This window comes from Sinohyriopsis cumingii, chromosome 6, assembly GCF_028554795.1.
Source record: "Sinohyriopsis cumingii isolate HCF-2022 chromosome 6, ASM2855479v2, whole genome shotgun sequence".
In the NCBI taxonomy this organism is placed as follows: Eukaryota; Metazoa; Mollusca; class Bivalvia; order Unionida; family Unionidae; genus Sinohyriopsis; species Sinohyriopsis cumingii.
In genome coordinates this window covers 29,339,423-29,360,002 of record NC_142966.1, presented here as the reverse complement: position 1 = coordinate 29,360,002, position 20,580 = coordinate 29,339,423, and the positions used below count along the sequence as shown (strand labels likewise).

General features: G+C 39.4%; 1 protein-coding gene across 1 annotated transcript in view; it reads left to right on the top strand.

Moving 5' to 3' along the window:
* Positions 1–20,580, top strand: part of LOC149796565 (receptor-type tyrosine-protein phosphatase alpha-like) — an 84,621-nt gene that overhangs the window by 30,834 nt on the left and 33,207 nt on the right. The window contains exon 2 of the mRNA XM_089961260.1: positions 20,006–20,242. Coding sequence (XP_089817386.1) covers positions 20,006–20,242 — 237 coding nt within the window. The remainder of the gene's footprint in view (positions 1–20,005; positions 20,243–20,580) is intronic.

Below are 20,580 nucleotides of genomic sequence, written 5' to 3'. Positions count from 1 at the left end.
GAGAAAGACTTGTTCTCAGGTATGATAGAGGTAAATAGATCCCTTTACTTCTTACAAATAAGCACATATTCATAAAATCGATGTGAATGTACATGATAAATAAAAAGTTTAATGTACACATAAGGCAGTAGAAACGTGATGCCTTTGCGTTAGACACCTTACATTTTTTGCATTTCATTTCGATCAACAAATAGAATTCTCTGTACATGACCTTTATAAACTATCAGATAATACAGGTTCGAGCTATGTGTCACATATACCCTGCCAAAGCAGGGAAGTTATTTTATTCGGTTAGATATAAATATCCAACACTAGCCTCGTGACCTGCATATAATACTAATTGTTCATCGCCACAACACAGGCTTTAAGTATTATTAAATTTATTACTGCCATTGATCGTAGTCATGAAGTAAATTTATTTTCAGAAAATGTTTTACTGGCCGGTAGAGGTCTCTCCTTGTTTCTAAAGGTATCTGGTGGTTAGTAATGCTAAAATCAGGTTTATCTACAACTCGTATAATAGCATAGGATCATTTATGTATGTCTATGGAGATGTGAAAACAACAATGTATGATCATAGTGCATAACTGTACATTAAAATCGGTACGGATTTCTCATGGACGTCAACGCTGCATCATAACAAGATTATTCTCATAACATAGGTTTATTGATGAGACCTATATTTCATCTACTTCACGGCATAAGTGTAGTTTAATGAACACACACGGTAATTTGCTGCATTTTAATTTAATTTTACATGGATGATATTGGGATCAGTATGGACGTTTAACCCGTATTTCCAAGCCATACCCCTAGCATTTCCGATTCGTTCACCTAACCTAGATCTCGTTTTACCACATGAAATTCAAAATATGACTCAGGGCTCTGGAACGATTTAGGTGAAAAATGCTCGTCCCTGCCACCACTTTACTCAATGCGGCACATTTATCAACTGTACTCCCCATAGTCTTTCGAAATACATCCACTGAAACTCGACGTATGCTTGATACTAGCATGGGTCCAAGCCATCACGTATTATACTTCTAGCGAAGACAGCGAATTAAAACCTTTCTAATATGTAGCACACCTTGTACCCGATTTCTTTGAAGCTTTTGTGTTTACTGTGACACTTTCTAGCAATCTAGTTTACTGTGGTACTTTACAGCAATCTAGTTTACCGTAACACTTTACAGCACTCTAGTTTACAGTAACACTTTACAGCAATCTAGTTTACTGTAACACTTTAGAAGCAATCCAGTTTACTGTGATACTTTACAGCAATCTTGTTTAGTTTAACACTTTACAGCAATCTAGTTTACTGTAACACTTTACAGCATTCAGGTGCAATTTTATTACAGCAATCTTGTTTACTGTAACACTTTACATCAATCGACTTGACGGTGACACTTCACAGCAATCGAGGTGCAATTTTAATGGAAAAAATGTCAAGGTTTAGTATATTTCGTCTGTTGGTCCCAGTCACCAGTATTTGTAGAACTGTTCAGCTTTATGAATACTTTGTTATGCCCAAGTGAAGACACCAGCAGATATTTCAATAAGTATTGAGTTACGTTTTAAATGAAGTTTGTCGCTAACGTACATATTTTTAAAGAAACGTTCCAAATTTGTCATCACTCCTCCATTTGTACAACATTACTCAAGAACGCCTATCAAAGGGAAGCTTGGAGATTGACTAAAAGATTTTATTACGTCACGCGTCCAGTTAAAATACGACCAATCACATGTCTCAATATTATGTGTTTTATCCATAGATTACAGTGGCGTGCATGTAAGGAAAGTTCATGGGAATCGGCTTAGACACCTTAAACGCTTCTTTCGATTGAAAGTTTGCAATATTTGTCTTGGAAAAAGTAATTACCTGTACATACCTATAGAAATATATGCTGATGACTTCTTTTTGGCGTGACTAAGTACCAGTAAAGCTATATAGCTGTAAAAATACATGTGACCTAAGATGCGCAAAACACTGTCCGATCAGAAGAATAATTTTGAGATTTTCTTATGCATATATATTTCTGGAAAACTCCATGAAATGGAAACTCACTCTGCATTCAAACGCACTGGGCTCATAAGACTAGACGATGACAATCGGATGGAAACTTACACCTAATAATGATCAATGATGCCATTTCTTGATGATCTAGGTCAACATTAAAGAGGTAACTGTCACTGATACTTTGTATATAACGGCAAACCTATGGATAGGTGTACCAGTATATAATTTGAAATAATAAATATATATCACAAGATAAGTTGCACATGTTCCCAGTCAAGAATACAATTAAAGAGCATTCCAAAAGCTGCAAGGAAAACAAAGAAGCAGTATAATGACTACCTTGAATCATAAGCTTGATATGACGAGACTCTGAACTTATCTGTCAGTAATAATGAATTACAAAATTAACTTACTAGTGACTGGTCTACATACATAATTTATTTGCGACTGGTCTACGTGCAAAAGTAACTTACCTGTGGTGGCGTACATACAAAATTATGCTCAACATCAGGTTTGCACAATTTATCGTATCCTGGACCTGAATGTGTACCAGAAAACTGTACCAAGATCTGTCCGCATTTCAAATTTATATATTAACGAGGACATCCTCTAAGGAGGTGACAACACTCGCTTGCCGGTTTCCTGCTGAGCAAAAACCTTGCCATTTCTACCCGCTCCCTAAAGGCTATACAGTTTCCTAAAGGCTATCGTTTCTTGTAAGAATAACGCCACAGAGCAAATATCTGGATTTATCGATCACTTTCTCCGGCACTGTATAGCAATTCCCATTGTACTGAACAATATATCACAGAATATCTCCACCAAACCACTAACATCACTCAGTCCATCAATGTCATCTTCATGACAATGCATGTTTGTACACTCTGTACGAACATAACACATTATAAAGGCACCCAGTCTTACATGGATTCGTATACGGCTAGCATAGCATACTTTGTAAAGGTTTAATAATCAACATTATATTCAACTCTGTGCAACAGCAACGGGCTACAAAATGGCCCCGAAGTAGGCCAAAGGGGTAGGGGACAGTTTTTATGAACACATTTAATGCCGCAATCAACGACTTAGTATAAAAATATCATAAAATGTCAAATACACAAGTGAGGTCCAAATGTTCCATATTTTTGGATACCAATATAAAAACAAAGCCTACAAATATTATCCACTTGACCAGAGAAGTCAATGGCAGTTCATAGCAGAAGTTTATGCACCCCAGTCCCAAATTTATACCTGCATTTTTTTATGTCCGAAGGCCATTTTTGACACCATGTGTTGCTCACAGCGCAAACACAATCTCTTTTCCTAGATGAAAATTCTGTAAAACAGTGTGTACTAAACAGGCTGATGTAACTGAAAATAGTTGTCATCCAAGCCGGTTTTTGAGATAGTCTACTTGCCCCAAACCCATGTGTTTACTGCTATGCCTATGGGTGGCTATCGCTTCTTCCTAGCCAACTATTGGCATTTCACTATGAACATACTGCAGAGTAAATATGGAAGGTGTACATACATAACATCAGTTTCAAGAGCTACATAAGCCCGAAGCACTCAGTTCACAAACATATCCATATCATTAAATAGTAAACAATAATAGTTAAAAAGTCACACCATATCCTTAACTTAAGAAATTTGCCACGGGCCAACTTACGAAACAGGACCCTGCCAACCAAGCGCAAAACTTTACGATTTAAACTCAGTCCAGTAACAATCTGCATATTCCCTTAGAATTCTGCTCACTGAGTCAAATAACAATAGGGCTGATATCGAAGGTAGACAGTTGTAGAGCTATTATATGCTACAGATGAGATCATATAGTAGTAGTAGTGGTAGTTGTAATGGGGTATTAGTAGCACTATTAGTAGTAGTTGGTTTCTTTAGCACATTCTTTTCTAATGTAAATATATTCATATCTATGCTTCTCGCAGTGGAAATAATATATGGGGTGTAAAGACTAGACCAAAGATGATTTATCTCTATGGATGCCACCAATGTGATCCGATATTTTCTTTGTATTTTAATTCGGGTTAAGCCCGTGACCTAATACCACCTCTGTATAATCGTGAAGGTTAAACTTATACTGACCATGGTAAAGAAGGGTTTCAGAAATTTTTCAGCGGCAAAATATTATGAGAACGATGCACCCTGATATCACACTTGACTTTCAGTGTTCTGTGTCACAAGTATTTTACAGTACTTGGTCCTGGATTTGATGATGTTATCGATATGTGCAATCCACCATTGTAATGTTCATTTTTCTCTGGATAACCCGAGTCAGTTTCTGGCACCAACGTGGTCGCATTAAAGCCTATTCATTAATTGTATTGCAATGTGATAAAATGATATGGACATACGTCTATACAAAGAATGTAATGCTATAAGACATCCACACAAAAGTTATGAGTTAATAGTTTAAATGACCTACCTAACTATAATACGTAATGTGGCCTCTGTGTTAGACAATAACTCTTGCTCTACATATTTATAATAAGGAAACACTCGTTAGCCCGAAGTTTAATTGTAATTTTTAAACTAACTTAGGTTACTTCCGTATGCACTCAAAGAAAATGCATTATAATATCCGTGCTTTCAAAAGGCAGAAATGTTATGCAGTCTAACTATCCATCTATTCGATTGTACATGTGTATTATCCCTGAACTCTTCATCCATTATTAAAACCGGATACTTAAATGTGAGGTTAAGGGGTCAAGAATTTAATGTTCTGGGACAGGGATCAGACACTTGAAAACAACTACGTCAATAGTAGAAGTGTTAGGGGCCACTATAACGACAATGAGGATTTCCATACAAAAACTGCCTGGGCAACTATAGCGACAACATTTGTAGCGACATTTGGAATTAGCATTACATTACACCCTGGACCAATATAGTGACAAGAGAAAATATTGAGTTTTGTGCAGGGACAATAGGAATGGAACACGTGGGTGACTTCACGGTAATGGACATTGGCAACAATGTTGCAAAGGGCTGACCTCAATTGGGCCAAACAGCAAACACTGACAGCGGAAAAAAGCGGGTAGTGGGTAGCCGCTAAGTTCATTTAGTTCAACGGGTAGCGGGTGGAGGGTAGAGGGTGACACGTAGCGGTGGCGGGTACGTTCAGCTAGTTCATAAACTATTCGAATAATAACACTTGGCTGGGCGGGACTGGCGGGACAGAGACATAGGGCACATACATATATTTATGAACATAAATCTATTACACAAATAATATAAAATAGACTAAAAATGTTTTAGATAGAGGAAATAGATATCTTATCGAGCAATGGAGTGGCCCTGAAAAGGGCCCTATTTTGTGTTAAAATCATTCCGTTAACATACAGGGCATCCCATAGGTCTTCTTTTTTTTCTGAAACTTCTTCTGATCTCTGGACCGTAGATGAGGACTCGTTTCAGACAGCCATGTCTCTCCACATATATCCTTCTTTTCCAAAGGGCCGTATCAGTTTGGGTGATAGCTCATGATTATTTGACATACATGGGTAAGTCTGTGCTGAACAGCATCGACGATAGGAGGGTAGATGATTCAACGTTAGTCCACATATTGTCATCAGAAATGGTGAAGGGAATGAAGTGAATCCGGGTTATTTATAGTGGAAGAGCGGATCGAAACGTATTGAGTTTTTTTTTTACCAATCCCTATGCGTGTTACAATTCAGTCACAATCCAAAGATACTTACCTGTGACGTTACATTCCCTATATAGGTGCGTTCGCATCAGTGCGCAGTGAATCAATGCGATATTGGTTTGGAACATGACGGAAACTAAGAAGACGATGAATTGTGGTGCAACAGCCGTGGCGATGAGGAGTGATAACATATCAGCAGCTACCAAAACTAACACGGGCCAACTTCCAGAAGATGTCGATTTTAATTGTGATGTAGTGGATTTTTTCTCTTTCTTGCCAGAATTTGTTTTAATACACGTCGAGGAATTTAGATAGAGATAGAAAGAAGAATTGGTAAAAAGTTTCCAACAGCAGAACGAAGCAGAACAAGCTTTTCTCCTTCAACCGCAACAGCGAGAAGAAGAAGATGCAAGAAGTAAACGACAGGAAGAAGAAGAAGAAGAAGAAGAAGAAGAAGAAGAAGAAGAAGAAGAAGAAGAAGAAGCAGAGACAAAACAAGTACTAGGAGAGGAGGAGGACAGTATAAGTCAATTGGTGATGGTACTCTTAGACATTTTGGCAGAGTTAAGAAGTTCATTACCGATGTATGGGATTCTCTGTTAACCACACTTAAACAGCAATGTCAAGCCAAAGAAGACCATCGCACGCGACTTTCCCTTTACCACTACAGTCTGAAGTCCCCCGTTTGGATCGAGTTTAGCATCCTATCAGAAATGACACCTTTCAAAGTCATCGACACGATTCAACACGTTCAACAATCCAAAGACACGTTTCACATCACCAATGGAAAAGTAACACTGTCATGGCTAACATTTCTGTTCAAGCTGGGACCGGACTCAAAAAAGGTGTTTTTGGCAGACGACCATCGCGTCATCAAGCTTAGCCTCGTCCAAATTAACCATCAAGATCAGATGTGTTTATCCAGGGCTATTGTGCAGTGACGAACGTATGCCGTTAAGAACGACACGGTAAAATGGAAAAGAGCCTGGAAAACTATTAAACGATCGGACCGAGCCAAACAACAAAGAGAAGCAGATCTCTTACATGAAGCGGGGATATCAAAAGACACCGATTGTAGCATCCCTGACATGCACAAATTGAAGGACGTTATAGCTCCACGCTGCACCTTGATCGTACACCCCCAAGAAGTTCGTTGCTAAGATTTAAAAGACGGAAAATACATTCACGTCTGTCATCACGATCAATATTACGATGCCTTTAACAATGTCACTGGATTCTCAGGATACATATATGTTTGTGAGAAATGTAACTATGTCTATAACAATCGAGATGAATACAAACAGTGTGTATCACAATGATCAGGATGTTTGGCCCCTAAACTCTGTACTGACGAAGTCAGTCCTACCTGTTACTAACAACATTTGAAAACGCAAGGTCCACAGCAGAAAAAGTCTTGTCAGCTGCTGAGATTGTGCCTGAATTGTGCACACGTCATACATACCAACAGTGCCAAGCTACACGGATGTTCAAGAAAGAAACGATGTCACATTTGTCGCGAAATCGTGGACTTGGAACACGAATGCTACATTCAAAAATAATATTCCAAATATCAAGAGGAAGATGACCAGAAGAAAGGCAATTTCATTTTTTCGATTTCGAATGCATGCCAGAGACTGGTATTCCTATTCCTAATTTCTGCGTGGCTCACCAAGCGTGCAATAATCATCCAAGAACCGTTTTTAGTCATTGTTCTCACTGCAGCAATAATCCTAGAGGACGTGAAAAAATCGTTCGGGGACCTAACACACTGGCCGATTTCGCCAATTGGATCTTAGACCCCATCGACTAGACGTGGAACCAAGAGGACAATGGAGGTTACTGAGATTGCCATCGCCATGCCACGGTGATGGCTCACACTTTCGCGGGCTACGATGGCCAAGTTCGTTTCAGATACTATACGGACAAAGGCATCGAACTTCCTAAAGTCACTTTGAACGGAGTCAAAATCATTTCCATACTATTGGGATGAGTGTAGTTTAAAGATAAGATGAGTTACTTGGCAATACCTTTTAACCCTATGCCTGAAACGTTTTGAATGAAGAAATGGCGAATGGCTTTTACCGCACTTTTTCACTGCCAAAGCCACCCAAGACGCTTTCTACCCCATTTTCCTCCGGATCACTACTACGACTAACGACCTCGACAACATGCATACCGAAGAAAGAGAAACTTTCTACGCTTGGTACCACTCTCACGCCTGAGACTCCTTCGATGTTCAGGAAGAAATATTAAAGTATTTTGGTTCCGATGTGGACATTGTACGGCGTAGCTGTGAAAAATTTTGAGAACTGTTCATGGAGCACGGAGGTATCGACGGAAGCGCGTACCGCCAACGATTCATTTTCGAAAACACCCTGGCTGTGATAAGCCTTCAAACGAAGAACGTCAATGGTAGGTCAAAGCCCTACGCTGGCTACATTACGTGTGCGACAAGGAAGACAAGTGGACCCGATATGCCGAAACAGAGGAGGCGAAAAAACCATCGGAATGCATTCGGTAGATGGTTCGACTTAGAAAACACAGTGATCGCGTACAAGTTTAACGGTTGCTTATTTTACGGATGTTCCGTCTGCAACCCTCCACGTTTCACTAAACATTAGGTTTTGCAACGTAGCATGGATGACTTGTACGAGACCACTTGTCAGCAGCGCTTAAGGTTAGCACATCAAGAATACCAAGTGGTGGAAATGTGGGAACACAAGTATGATGACCGTTTGAAGTCATATTAGGAGTTTAAGAGCATCGTGGAAAGTTAGAATTCGGAGGACCCAATGAACCCGCGGCACAATTTGAACGTAAGACGAACGAATGCCACATGTTTGATGTACCGCACCGATGGGAAGAAAGGAGAAGAAACCAAATGCTGTATCCTTCCATGAACAAATATTATCACTTTGACCTGGACAACATTGATAATACGATACTAAGGATTGACTGAATGTAAAGTCTTGCCTGGCACGGAATTTTAGCATCCCGTTTTACCTCACCATTGCCAAGGAAAACTGACGTTTCCACTGTGTAGTACTTGTTCTGAAACGTGCAGCCAAAGCCGACCTTGTCATCACACCCAGGAGGAACGCGCTTTGACGGGAACGTTGGTCAGCATGAAATTGTTTAATGCACAGGATCTGGCATACCAGCTGTTAGAAGTGTACGAAGTTTACCATTAAAATACCACAAGGATGACCAAACTCAGGAAGTCATTTTCGCAGGTGAAGGATTATCTATTTGGAATGTTTTAGCTAGAACAGGTTTTGTCTACTGGGGACCTGTGACTGGATTGGGATACCAAGTAGAATGTTTCAGGTATGGTCGGAAGTTGCAAATGGATCGATGTATCTATACAAATTCAGCTATTTTGGAACAAACTCGATGGTCTCTGCACTTTCTATGGCCTTTTCACCCATCACACTCCGGTACATTTATGACATTATCGCATAGAAGGTAGCACTGTTGTCCAGGAAGAAGAAAAGGAACATTTCCAAAACTGGACATAAAAAAAAAAGATTTACAAGCTCGAGACTTCTTTACGGCTAGTTAAAACGTCCAAGACCTATAATGCAACGTAATTACCATTGCTCAGCGAGAAAGATGAATACTTTTAAATAGCAAGTATCAAGCGCGAGAAAACTCGAGTGCAATTATGTGCCTTGAGATTGTAGGGATGCCTTACGCTGTGACCTCAGTGACTCAGTACAACATCATGGGAAGTTTGCTATGACTACTACTACCATACCTACTATGGAGAGTTATGTTGTGCATGTCAAACACTATGGATGCGAAAGTGATGCCACTCGTTATCGTGCACTCTTTCTTTTTCTTGCTTTTTATGGTGGACGTCATCCTTCACGCCATGCGACTACCACCCTACGGATGTCATCCAACTTTGTGTAAAGTCCTGTCGATTTCATATTACCCTCAGCGAAATGAGCATGTCAAAGACTAATATTCGTTTCAGCGACTTTGAACGTTAATTCCAAACCTTCTGAATAAATGGTCCAACTATCTGGGAGTACATACACCCGAAGAATTAGTCCGAGCCGGATTTATGTACTTGGGCGAAGGGGATGAAATCAAGTGTTTCAGTTGTGGTGTGTCGCTTCACGAGTGGGAGCAGAAAGATTCGGCTTACCTGGAACATGCTCGATGGTCTCCTGATCGTCACTACCATACCTTTAGTGGGACGGCCTCAGTAATCTTTAGACGGATACTTTGCAATATAATATTCGTGGCTTCCTTGTGGAGTGAGTTGAGAGAAAGCATTTACAGAGATACCTGAATGATATAAGAGCAATGATTCATTTAAAAACGTTTCATCGGCCAGACGTTGTTGAACTGGACGAGGAGCAGAAGACTTTCTTGGCGACTCATCCTACTTCTATCAAAGTGGCAATACTATGTCGAATTCCAACGGAAGAGTTAAATGATTACCGAAATCCTTTACGCTATCCCATTTTCGCTGTAGAAGACAAATCTGTGCAGTGTTTGACGTGTGAACTATTGACTAAACAATTTTGGATACGACGACGTAGTACGATTAGTTTTGTGGAAAAAGTACACTTATACTTAAAAACAAGGTATCAAAACGGACTAGAATGTTCCAACTTTCATCTCTCATAACACAGCGATTGCCGTGGAAGGAAATCAGCGACATTATTTATTCAGTGCTAGATTACCAACTTCTTTTACGACCCCTAAATCCCATGAATTTGGGTCGTCGTGTCTTGTGTGTCTCAGTGACTTGCTCTTTGGGATTTTGTTTCAAGCCATTGCTTGTAGGCTCTGTACTATCTGTACAGTGATGTACCTCCCCTCCATGAAAATGTTACCTTTAAATGTACACGAGAGACTAATTCAGGAAAAGTGCGTGTTTTGAGGCCTCTACAAAAGAAGTGGCAGATTATGTTTATGAGTTGTGATCCTAAATTCACATGTCCAGTGAAAAAAGTAACTTTTAATCCTGTGTTATTGACAGTGTCAGAAGGAGAACCCGTCACCGAGGAAAACAATTCACTTCAAGACAGGACTGCCATCGACATGGATGTTCCTTAAAGACTACTCCGGGAAGATACATGTATGACTATACTAAATGTAGAGACTCTATAAGAACATTATATACTGTCCCTAAGACGCCACACCTTCGTCAAAACAGATGTTGAACAGAGACTTGTTTACGTTCCACATTCATCGTTTTGATGTGTATTTGGATAATGTACGTAACCTTTTCTACTTTATATATCATTGTCTCTCGTGTTGTTCCATTTAAAAAAAATCTAAACGTGTCCTGAAAAAGTATAAAATCTCTTAATTTTTCTGTCATCGTGTCAAAAGTGATATTCCATGCACTATGGCTACCTCTGCTGTCTCTGTTCCCTCTTCCTTCACTTTAAAAGTCATTGATGAAAACTAAGATCGTGCTAGTTGGGAGGCCTTGTATCTTAGCCATCCCTTTAACATGTTAATTGCCAGACCCAGCTGTTCAGGCAAAACCGAATTTGTCAAACGTTTGATCGAATATAAACATCATTTGATCTATCCTCCACCTCAGCCTATATTTTGGTGTTACAAACAGTTGCAATCGACGTACAGTCTCTTGCTAGAAAGTCAAGGCGATTCCATCGTGTTGGTGGAAGGCATTCCTGGCGAAGAAGACGGGATCTTGTCTGACCTAAGTCAAACTCATCTGATCATTTTCAACGACATGTTAGGAGAAGACAAAGAAGACATTAAACTGTACTTTACGCACAAAGGGCATCGTCGTATTGCCAGTGTCATTTACATCACTCAGACTTTGATTCAACAAAGTTAAGCCTATCCCACCATCATTAGCAATGCTCATCAAGTGATCATGTTAAAAGCCCCTGAGATAAGTCGCAAGTGCAAGCCTTACCGAAACAGTTAGCAACGCCATAGATGATTCATGCGTACGACGATGCCACTCAAACCATACATTCCTATTCATCGTGGATTTAAAACCAACCCTCCAATTATTTGCAATTTTGTTCCCATCTGTGTCACCATTGGTTCCAAGACGGAGGGTCTGTTATGTACACGATCCGTCGTCGACTTACCAACAACAACAACAACAACAACAACAACAAAAATATCTATAAAATCCTCTGACACTTCTGGTCTGTCTCATAAAGCGTCAACATGACGTCCATTAAGTCTCATCTTCCCATCAAATTCGTGCTCAGAACGGTATCAGTCCCGAAAAAAATCCACAAATACGTGATTGTGTCTTAGAAGCCAGTTTAAAAGAAGTCTTACGATGTTTTATGGTGACAGCACGTCAATTACTGCAAGGTAGCACTCACATTCCCCATGAAAACCAAATGATTTCTGACAGAAACAAAGTAGACTCGACGCAATAGGCCGATCCTCGAATCGACACTCAAACCTAAAAACAAATCTTTTGAAACCTGGAGGTAGCGGTTCTCAAGGAGGTGGCATCATTTACTCCCTCTTTAAATGGGATCCCAATGCCCCCAAAGTCCTCCAGAAGAAACATTATTCCCTGACGTACCCAGAAGAAGAAAAAGAGCAATGGTGTTAAGACCAGATTACAGCCACAGAAAAAGAAAAATGCTCAGAAAAATAAACGGCAAACCTCCATAGATCACCTTACCAGAACACAGGCACTTTGGCCAGTACGCAACATTACATCCCCTAGCCACGTCCTTCAACGAAGGTGACCGGGTCTGCAGTAGCCTCTGGTTCTTCCACTTCTCCGTTGCTGGTGATGCCTGCCAAACCAAATTTGACAACCTTTCTTCCTAATTTGGTGAAACAATTAAAACCTGCTTCTTCACGAACGTATCTTGCTCTTTAGCTGCAGTGTCAGCTGCTCACAATGTACTTGCCTCCATAATCAAAGTTCAAGAGATCGGACATGTTACAGAGTTTACTGGTTTATCCATGTAAGACCTGTTCCAATTTGGTCCTTTGCGAACGCCTTCACGACGCGTGATGTCTGTCATCAAGTTAATACAACATAAATGAAGTCAGTGGCGACGCACTCGAGAAGAAAAAAGACCTAAGAAAGGCGTTGCTTTCAAGTTCCTGAATGCAAACAGATGCTCCCTGAGAGAAGTGCAGACCTTTATCACCATTGTCTTTCTCCTGTCCAAAAAAGTAGAGGAAAAAGAAACGGACAGTCTCGTCATCCAAAAAAAAAAAACCCGCTTAACCATGCATCGACGTCACCTCAAGAAAACACCCTATTGTCCAAAGAAAAGGAGAAGTCAGGAAAGGGCAGGATGTTTTTGCCCTATAGAACATATGTTTGATCACTTTGAAAACAAAATAATTTAAAAATAACACCCCAAAAATAAGATAAAAGGACACATGTCTATAGTCTTAAGCGTATTTGTGTGTGTGTGTGTGTGTTGTGTGTGTGTGTTGTGTGTGTGTTAGTGTGTGTGTATGCAATCTCCTGAATGCCCCAAAACGTCCCCTCAAAGAAGTGATCACCGTCACCACAGTCATTCTTCTGTCCAAAAAGGAAAAGGAAAAGGGCAGTTTCGTCATGAACAAATGCTTAGCTGTGTATTGACGTCACCTCCTGAAAATGTACAGTAGTCTGAAGAAAGAGAGGACCAACCGAGCTGAAGGATTCTTTGGTGGTTTATGAAAACAAATTGTTACCTTTTTGAGGAAACTATAGTCCACAAAAGCTAAATGGGCGTGGGTCACGTCATCGACAAACAAACAAAGCTGTCATCCCCAGAAGACATCCGTCTTCATCTCCCAATGAAAAGAAATGGAAAAGACTTCTTCTCGGTTAGTCAAATATTGGGACATGTTTTCCGTCCAGTCCAAAGCTTCTCTATCCATGCGAAATACTCATTCATGCAACCTTCTAAGACGTCAACGATACCATGAGCGAATAATGTTTGAATGACTTTAAAGGCACGATACCTTTGTCTCCACATCAGATCAAATGGTTAGCCAAATATCGACACATTCTTTTCCAAATGGTCCAAAAAGAAAATTCCCATCCCGTCAAAAGAAACAAATGTTGGTCCAACGCAGAGTATTTTATCCCTGTTAGGACATATTGTCAAAGCAATAGTAGAGCCCACTTAGGGACTCATGGGAGGTATTTTAGCATAAAAGGAGGATTCTGGAATTAAAAGATCTCAGAGGTGACCATAGAAATCCAATGGTAGGACGAACACTGGCTTAGTGCCTTATAAGCGATGGATGGAACACCATCGTTGGAAAACAACAACGGATCCCATATTTGCTTCCTATTCCGCATTTGTCCGAGTTGTCCCAGTTACAACGAGAATTGCAATCGTTGATGGATCGCAATGATTTGTCAAAAAACGAAAAATCGCAACAGTACGGTCAACTGTTGCAGCGACTGCAAACCTTTTCACCAGCAAGCTCTAGATGAAAAAGCTCTGCCAACTCAGAAAGATTTTAAGACCCTGATGAAAAGTTCATCACCACCACCATCACTACCGTCAGTAACCGAGACAGAGGCAGCTCCACAAATGCCTGAGGAAGAAGAGTCACGAGGAGTCTTTCAAACACTGTCAGCAGCGCCCATCCCTGTAAGATTTCAACGTTCTTGTTGACCCCTTCTCCCACCCCTCAACGCGAAGGATTCAAACCTTAGGTTAAAATATGATATCCACTGCTCCTTCGACAGAAGTCTAAAATAAAGAAGGGAAGCCAGAAGAAAAGAAGACCAAAACCATCCAATTACAATCACCACCGCCACCACTACCCTCGACTTCTACTCTAGTTGCACATCGGACACGTAAACCTGATTCCAAACCAACATTTCGACCCATCAAAAGTAACATCAGTGAAGAGTGGGTCACTTATTAAAAAATATGGATAAGGTGTTAGCCAGCATTTACTACGATCCATCCCATCCTGGATGGTATGGAGGTGTTTAGAAATTGTATCGTGCTGTCAAAACCAGACTGAAAAGTGTCCGTTTACCTCAAGTGCAGCGATGGTTACAAGAACAAGCCACGTACACCTTGCAAGGTATCAATCATCAATGGCAAGCCGATTTAGTCGATGTCTTTCATTCGGTCACGTACGATCGTGGTTACAAACATAAGTTTTGTGTCATGGACGTCTTTTCAAAATTTGCCAGCGTCGTGCCATTGACTGCCAAATTGAGCAGTGAGTTAGTACGAGTCTTAAAGCTGGTTTGGAAACATAGTGGCCATCAGCCTCTTTGATGGTAAACCAATAAAGGCACCAAATGTATGAACCAAGCTTTTCAAAGAAATAAACCAATAAGTAATTCAGTTTTCCACAACAGAGAATTCCGCTACCAAAACCGTTATCGTCGAACGTTTTCCGACGTACCTTGAAGGATCGCATGCGCAAATAATTTAAGCATCAACACACTATCAAGTACATCGACGTCTGACTGCACCGATTTGCAAGCTTACAACCAATCTTACTATCAGAGCATCAATCGTAACCCCGCCCTCAAGAAGTGACTCCCGAAAACGAAATGACTGTTCGAGCGTCAGTTTGGTACGTCTCCGACTGTGACCGTTCCCGAGAGTGGAGTGTTGGCGAAAGGAGACTGGATGCGCATTGGCAAACCCAAACGCAATTTCTTCAAAGGTTACTTACCCGACTGGACCACCAAATCGTTTGATGTCACTGAACCATTGCGTGGCCGTCATCCAGCCGTCTATAAATTGGAAGACATGACCGGGAAGTGTTAAAAGGAACGTTTTACTTGCCAAAGATACAACGCGTAACCAAAGAAGAAGACGAAGTTTCCGACATTGAAATCATTCATATACGCACATACCGCAGACTCACATACCACAGATGCTGAAATTTGTGCGTGGCAAATAAGTATCCAAAATGATTTTGCTACACCAAAACATGTGTTTGAGGCATTTCAAAATGTAAATGAACAAAATAGTCAATAACATAGTAAAATGATAATTGATATCTTAGGAGTGACAGAACTGTCGTTGTTGTTAAACGGCCATCAATAATCTTCCGCTATTTTCGGCTTTACTATGCACCAGACACACTTCGTATTGCACGTTCATATTGCAATCTGTAGGCGTATATGGACCGGCATCAAAACACTTGTCTGCTAATTTCCCAACAAAAGTTTAGTAAATTGTACCCGAGTTTTTTTTTTCACCGGAACACTTGCAGTCGTACAGAAGTCTGCCGTTTACATATATTTTCATGCACTTGTAGATACTTGTGGTGCTAATTACAGATGTTATGCTGTTATACTTACTGACAAACACTGTTTTTGGAGGGTGCTGGTGGTCCAGTGCGAATCGTCGATGCACCTGCTGAAAATCCGTAGAATTGATAATGAAACCTATCACGTATTTATATTATATTGTCCTATCACGAAGTGAAAGTAGGCCTTTGAGAAAATCAATAAACAAGTGTGGGGTCACACTAAACCTTTCTCAGGCAAAATTAACTGGAAATGTCCCGTGAGGTTGGCACAAACACAATGCAATCTTATTTCGGCCAAGCACATTAATGCCACAGAGATATTATAGTTTTCCGAGTTTGTAGTGGCACAAATGCCATCCAATGCTAGAGTCATTTTTTTTCCCTTTATTCCAGCGATTCCAGCATTGTTTGAAACAGCCGCTCTAGAGATTTCAAAAGCTGCAGCTTTAGAGGCATTCGAAACTGCATCAGTAGTGGCTTTGAAAAGACGGTTGGTATACGCATAGTGTCTCACAGCCGTATTTAAAGGAAGAATTCTTTGAATTTAGGGCACGAGTCGTCGAATATCATGGGGCAGATGTCTTCCATTAATTGGCGGAAGAAGGCCTTATTGTTGACTCATCTGTTGACTAATATTGATTTACTCGCGATGGCAAAATCAAACATTTTCATAGCGTTTGTATGTGAGATGATCTTGCATAGAATGTGCCCCGCACACGTGAAACTGTTATCGCCAGTCTAGATTGATCAACATTTCCCTGGCACTCGCTGGGTTGCATGGGTGGCAGTCCAAACTAAGTTTGACAATGTTGCGCGTACTGGAGAGTTCACTACGCATCCACTTATTGATTTCACATTAAAGTACGTTTTGATGTTATACGCAATTTCGCAAATTACTCAGCTCGACTACACCGTTCTGATGTGAATTTGATCTCATGTGCCACCAAAGCGGATTTGTCTTAGACTATTAATCATGTTATTATTGGTGTCGATCCAGGTGAGCTCGTGGTTTCTGAAGATCAAACTGATAAGCTTTAAATATCTAATGTGAATATAGAAGGTATTATTGTCAATCTCAAAGGCGATTTTGTGATAACTGTTTGAGTTTACTGGCAATGGTGGAACTAGAGACAATGGTCTGTCAATCACGTATATCAAAGCCTAGTGGTACAGCCAATGGTGGGAGGAAGCAATACATGGATTGGCAGATCATTAAAGTGCCATCACATATAGTAACTTTAAGAGCGAAATTTACAACAATAAAAGTCTACGAAGAAGAAAACCCAGTTAAAATTTTAGAAATTGCCGACTTGTTTTCTGTACTTGCATAAATGGTTTTGGTAGACCTAAACATCACATGTTTAAAGCTGCATAAGTCCGGAACATATTTATTTATCATCACAGGAAACAAAAAGCATGGGGCTTCTAATGGAAATATGAATACATGATAAACGGCATCATAATCCTGATTTCGGATCACTAATACCATTACTATGAGGCAAGATATTGACCTTATATATTTGTACATAGTTGCAATGCCAACATCACGAATAACCGGAGATACAATTCAGTTCGAAGCATACAGCCTTTATCTTGAAGGATACTTATTCATCTTTGTTGTTTGTGTTTTTATCGTTATACTTTATCATATTAAATATGTAACGGAATCTGACACAGTGATGTGGCTTACCAGTGGCGGGAAGTTGGACCAGATGGCAGGAGATGTCGACATGGATAATGATTATGCTCCACTTCTCAAATAATATATGCGTGAACACGAAGACTCCAAACGTCGGTATGAATTGTCGTTTAATTTTGTTAAAGGTCTGGTACAAATTACCAACATTGACTCAGTTGAGATAAAAACGATCTCGACTGTTATTTGAAGAAAAGCACTTGTTCGGGTAACAGTTAATGGGCAAAAATGATTATTAGATTTAAAGGTGTACGCGTAATCAATATGTTTTTAAACGATCGTAATGCCAGAGCATGAGGAGGCAGTATTCCCTAGGCACATACATAATTTTTTCGAATAACCGATTATGCCATTTGTGCCAGTACAAGAAAATGATTGGTTGGAAATATAACGGCGTATTGCGCCTACGCAGGATAATTTGGCAGGACAGGTTTTCCTGTCGAGCAATTAAAATGCATGAACGTGTTATTAATTGAAGAACTATGGCGGATCCTTATTCTTACAGGCGTGAAAAATAATAATCGAAACGAAACAGCATCTGCGAAATGAAATTACCAAGGGAACTTCACCGACCGCAAATAGAAACGTTAGGTCTTGCTTTAGCAGTGGTCTTTCTGCAGCTGCATCTGTTAGTCTTGTGTGACTGGAATCACGACTACATCAGCCATTGTAGGTGCACTAATTATTATTATTGTCGGCGCTATATCCATTGTAACTGATATCTATGATGGTGCATGGCAATTAAGTTCGATGCGACTATACTGACGAATACGTGTATATTCCAAATTCTTATGTTTAATGAAACCCTTCTTGTACTTCCGAAACACGTAAATTGTCACTGAAAATAAAGATGACATCATAGACTGTAGTAAAATATATTAGTGAATAGTAATGAAAATTTATCGCTGTGATCATTCGCACAAGTTTAACCTGAGTCAGACATTAAATAACATTATATGGACAATGAATGAGGAACAAACGAATTATATTATCCACATTAACCATGAAATTCATGAAAGTGCTGCCATTTCGATACTGTCATATCTCTAGTTTGCATCCCATGTCATATATCAATATTATGTAGCAAATGAACGGTGCAAATTATTATTATTATTATTATTATTATTATTATTATTATTATTATCAATTGATTAATCGGTTTTCATTAGAAAATATAACTCATCTATGCTTATGTATTGAGGAGCCTGTGTTCAGAAATGAGTATTTCAGTACTTGTATTAGTGTTACTGATGTTTGAATAAATACGCGGCACTTGCTATTTCAGGTTGACGAACGTCTTTCCTTTAGACTTTAAACGTACCTGTCACACTGACAAAGACAGAATGTGCTGCATTATTATCGTTACATAATTATTCACAATTATGATAATCAAGAAATTTAGGTCATAATTCATAGTTGTTACTTTGGAGAATTATTGCGTGCTTGATGGAACTGAAGCATAATCAATTCAGTTGAATGTAAGGCATATTACGTCCTTGTTGACTCAACCCATAGTTAGTTATCGAAATCATGAAATAGTCACAGGCAGCCACCCTACCAGCTAATGGCTCCCGGTCTGTTCATTCATGTAAATATTCCGTTCTTTTGTGTGATTGTATATGAATTAGCAGCTTGCAAGTACTCACGTGTAACCGTCGTTACATGAATGCACGCACAAAGACACCTCTGTTACATGTATTGTGTTAAAGCCGTTGGCAAAATATTATGTTTGGGATTGATTAAACTTGGTTCATTAGAATCCGTTATGTTCATCAATATTGTGTTTGATTTTCATTTTGGTCTACCTATCGGAAATTAGTAAAATGTCATAGATATGCATCTGTTCAAAGGTCTTCATCGCCAAAGTATTAATTAGTATTTTATAAATATTGATAAATAAAGACACCTATTAGGAATTAGATTTTGTTTCCATGACAACAGAAACATTTAAGATTTTATTTAGGTGCATGTTCTTTGCTGATGGGTTGTCCCATATACAAACAGACATTATGACAAAAATTGAGGATATTTATATTATACACTTGTCGCTTTATTCTATAGTTGCTTCTATAACGGCATTTGGCTGCAGAGAGGTGTCTTTTCTACATGATAATGACTTTAAATGTCGACACTTGTTTCTTTCGCTAAATGTACTTGGCGACGCCATGACACTCACCTAATAATGAATCTATTACCACATATTGATCAGTACTACGGATCTGGTGACCATTTATATTTGTTGTCCATATATCATATAAAGATGTGTGTATGTATGTATATATGTATGTATGTATGTATGTAGGTATGTAGGTATGTATGTGTGTATGTGTGTATGTATGTATGTATGTATGTATGTACGTATTTGCTCTTCAATTGTACGAAAAAAGAGTTATGTTGTTTGTTTTAGGTTTCAAGAATTTCGCTGTGAAAAAATATGCCTATCAGTCGTCAACATTGACCTGGAGAGGTTTCAACTGGACGGCTAATAAGGCTGTAGATGGTAATACAGATGATAAAAGAAATCCTGATGTATCCATGACATGTAGTGCAACAGAAGTTCGTTTGGACAACCATACATGGGAGGTGGATATTGGCTTCCTGATTATTGTAAAGACCATCATGGTTTATAAAAGAAGTGATGGTAGTAAGTTTCCTGCGTTGTTAGAATTCATGTGCACCTTCTCTCGTTTCAGTGAATGTTTTATGAAAACTTTAGCAAACATAATAGTAATCCCTAAAGCTAAGTCGAACGTAAGAAAGGTACCGACATTCATTTGGTAGTTTTATATACCCTCATTAGCCCTACTGAATGGGCGATAACATAATTGCAAAACATCTTAGCCAATGTGTACGTATCAATAAACATATTTAAATCATAATAAATGAATATAACTAACAAATGTGAAGCAGTATATATATATATGCATGTTAGTTGTCTCGTACAGGATTCAACCGTCTCAATGACCTATATCAGATATATGT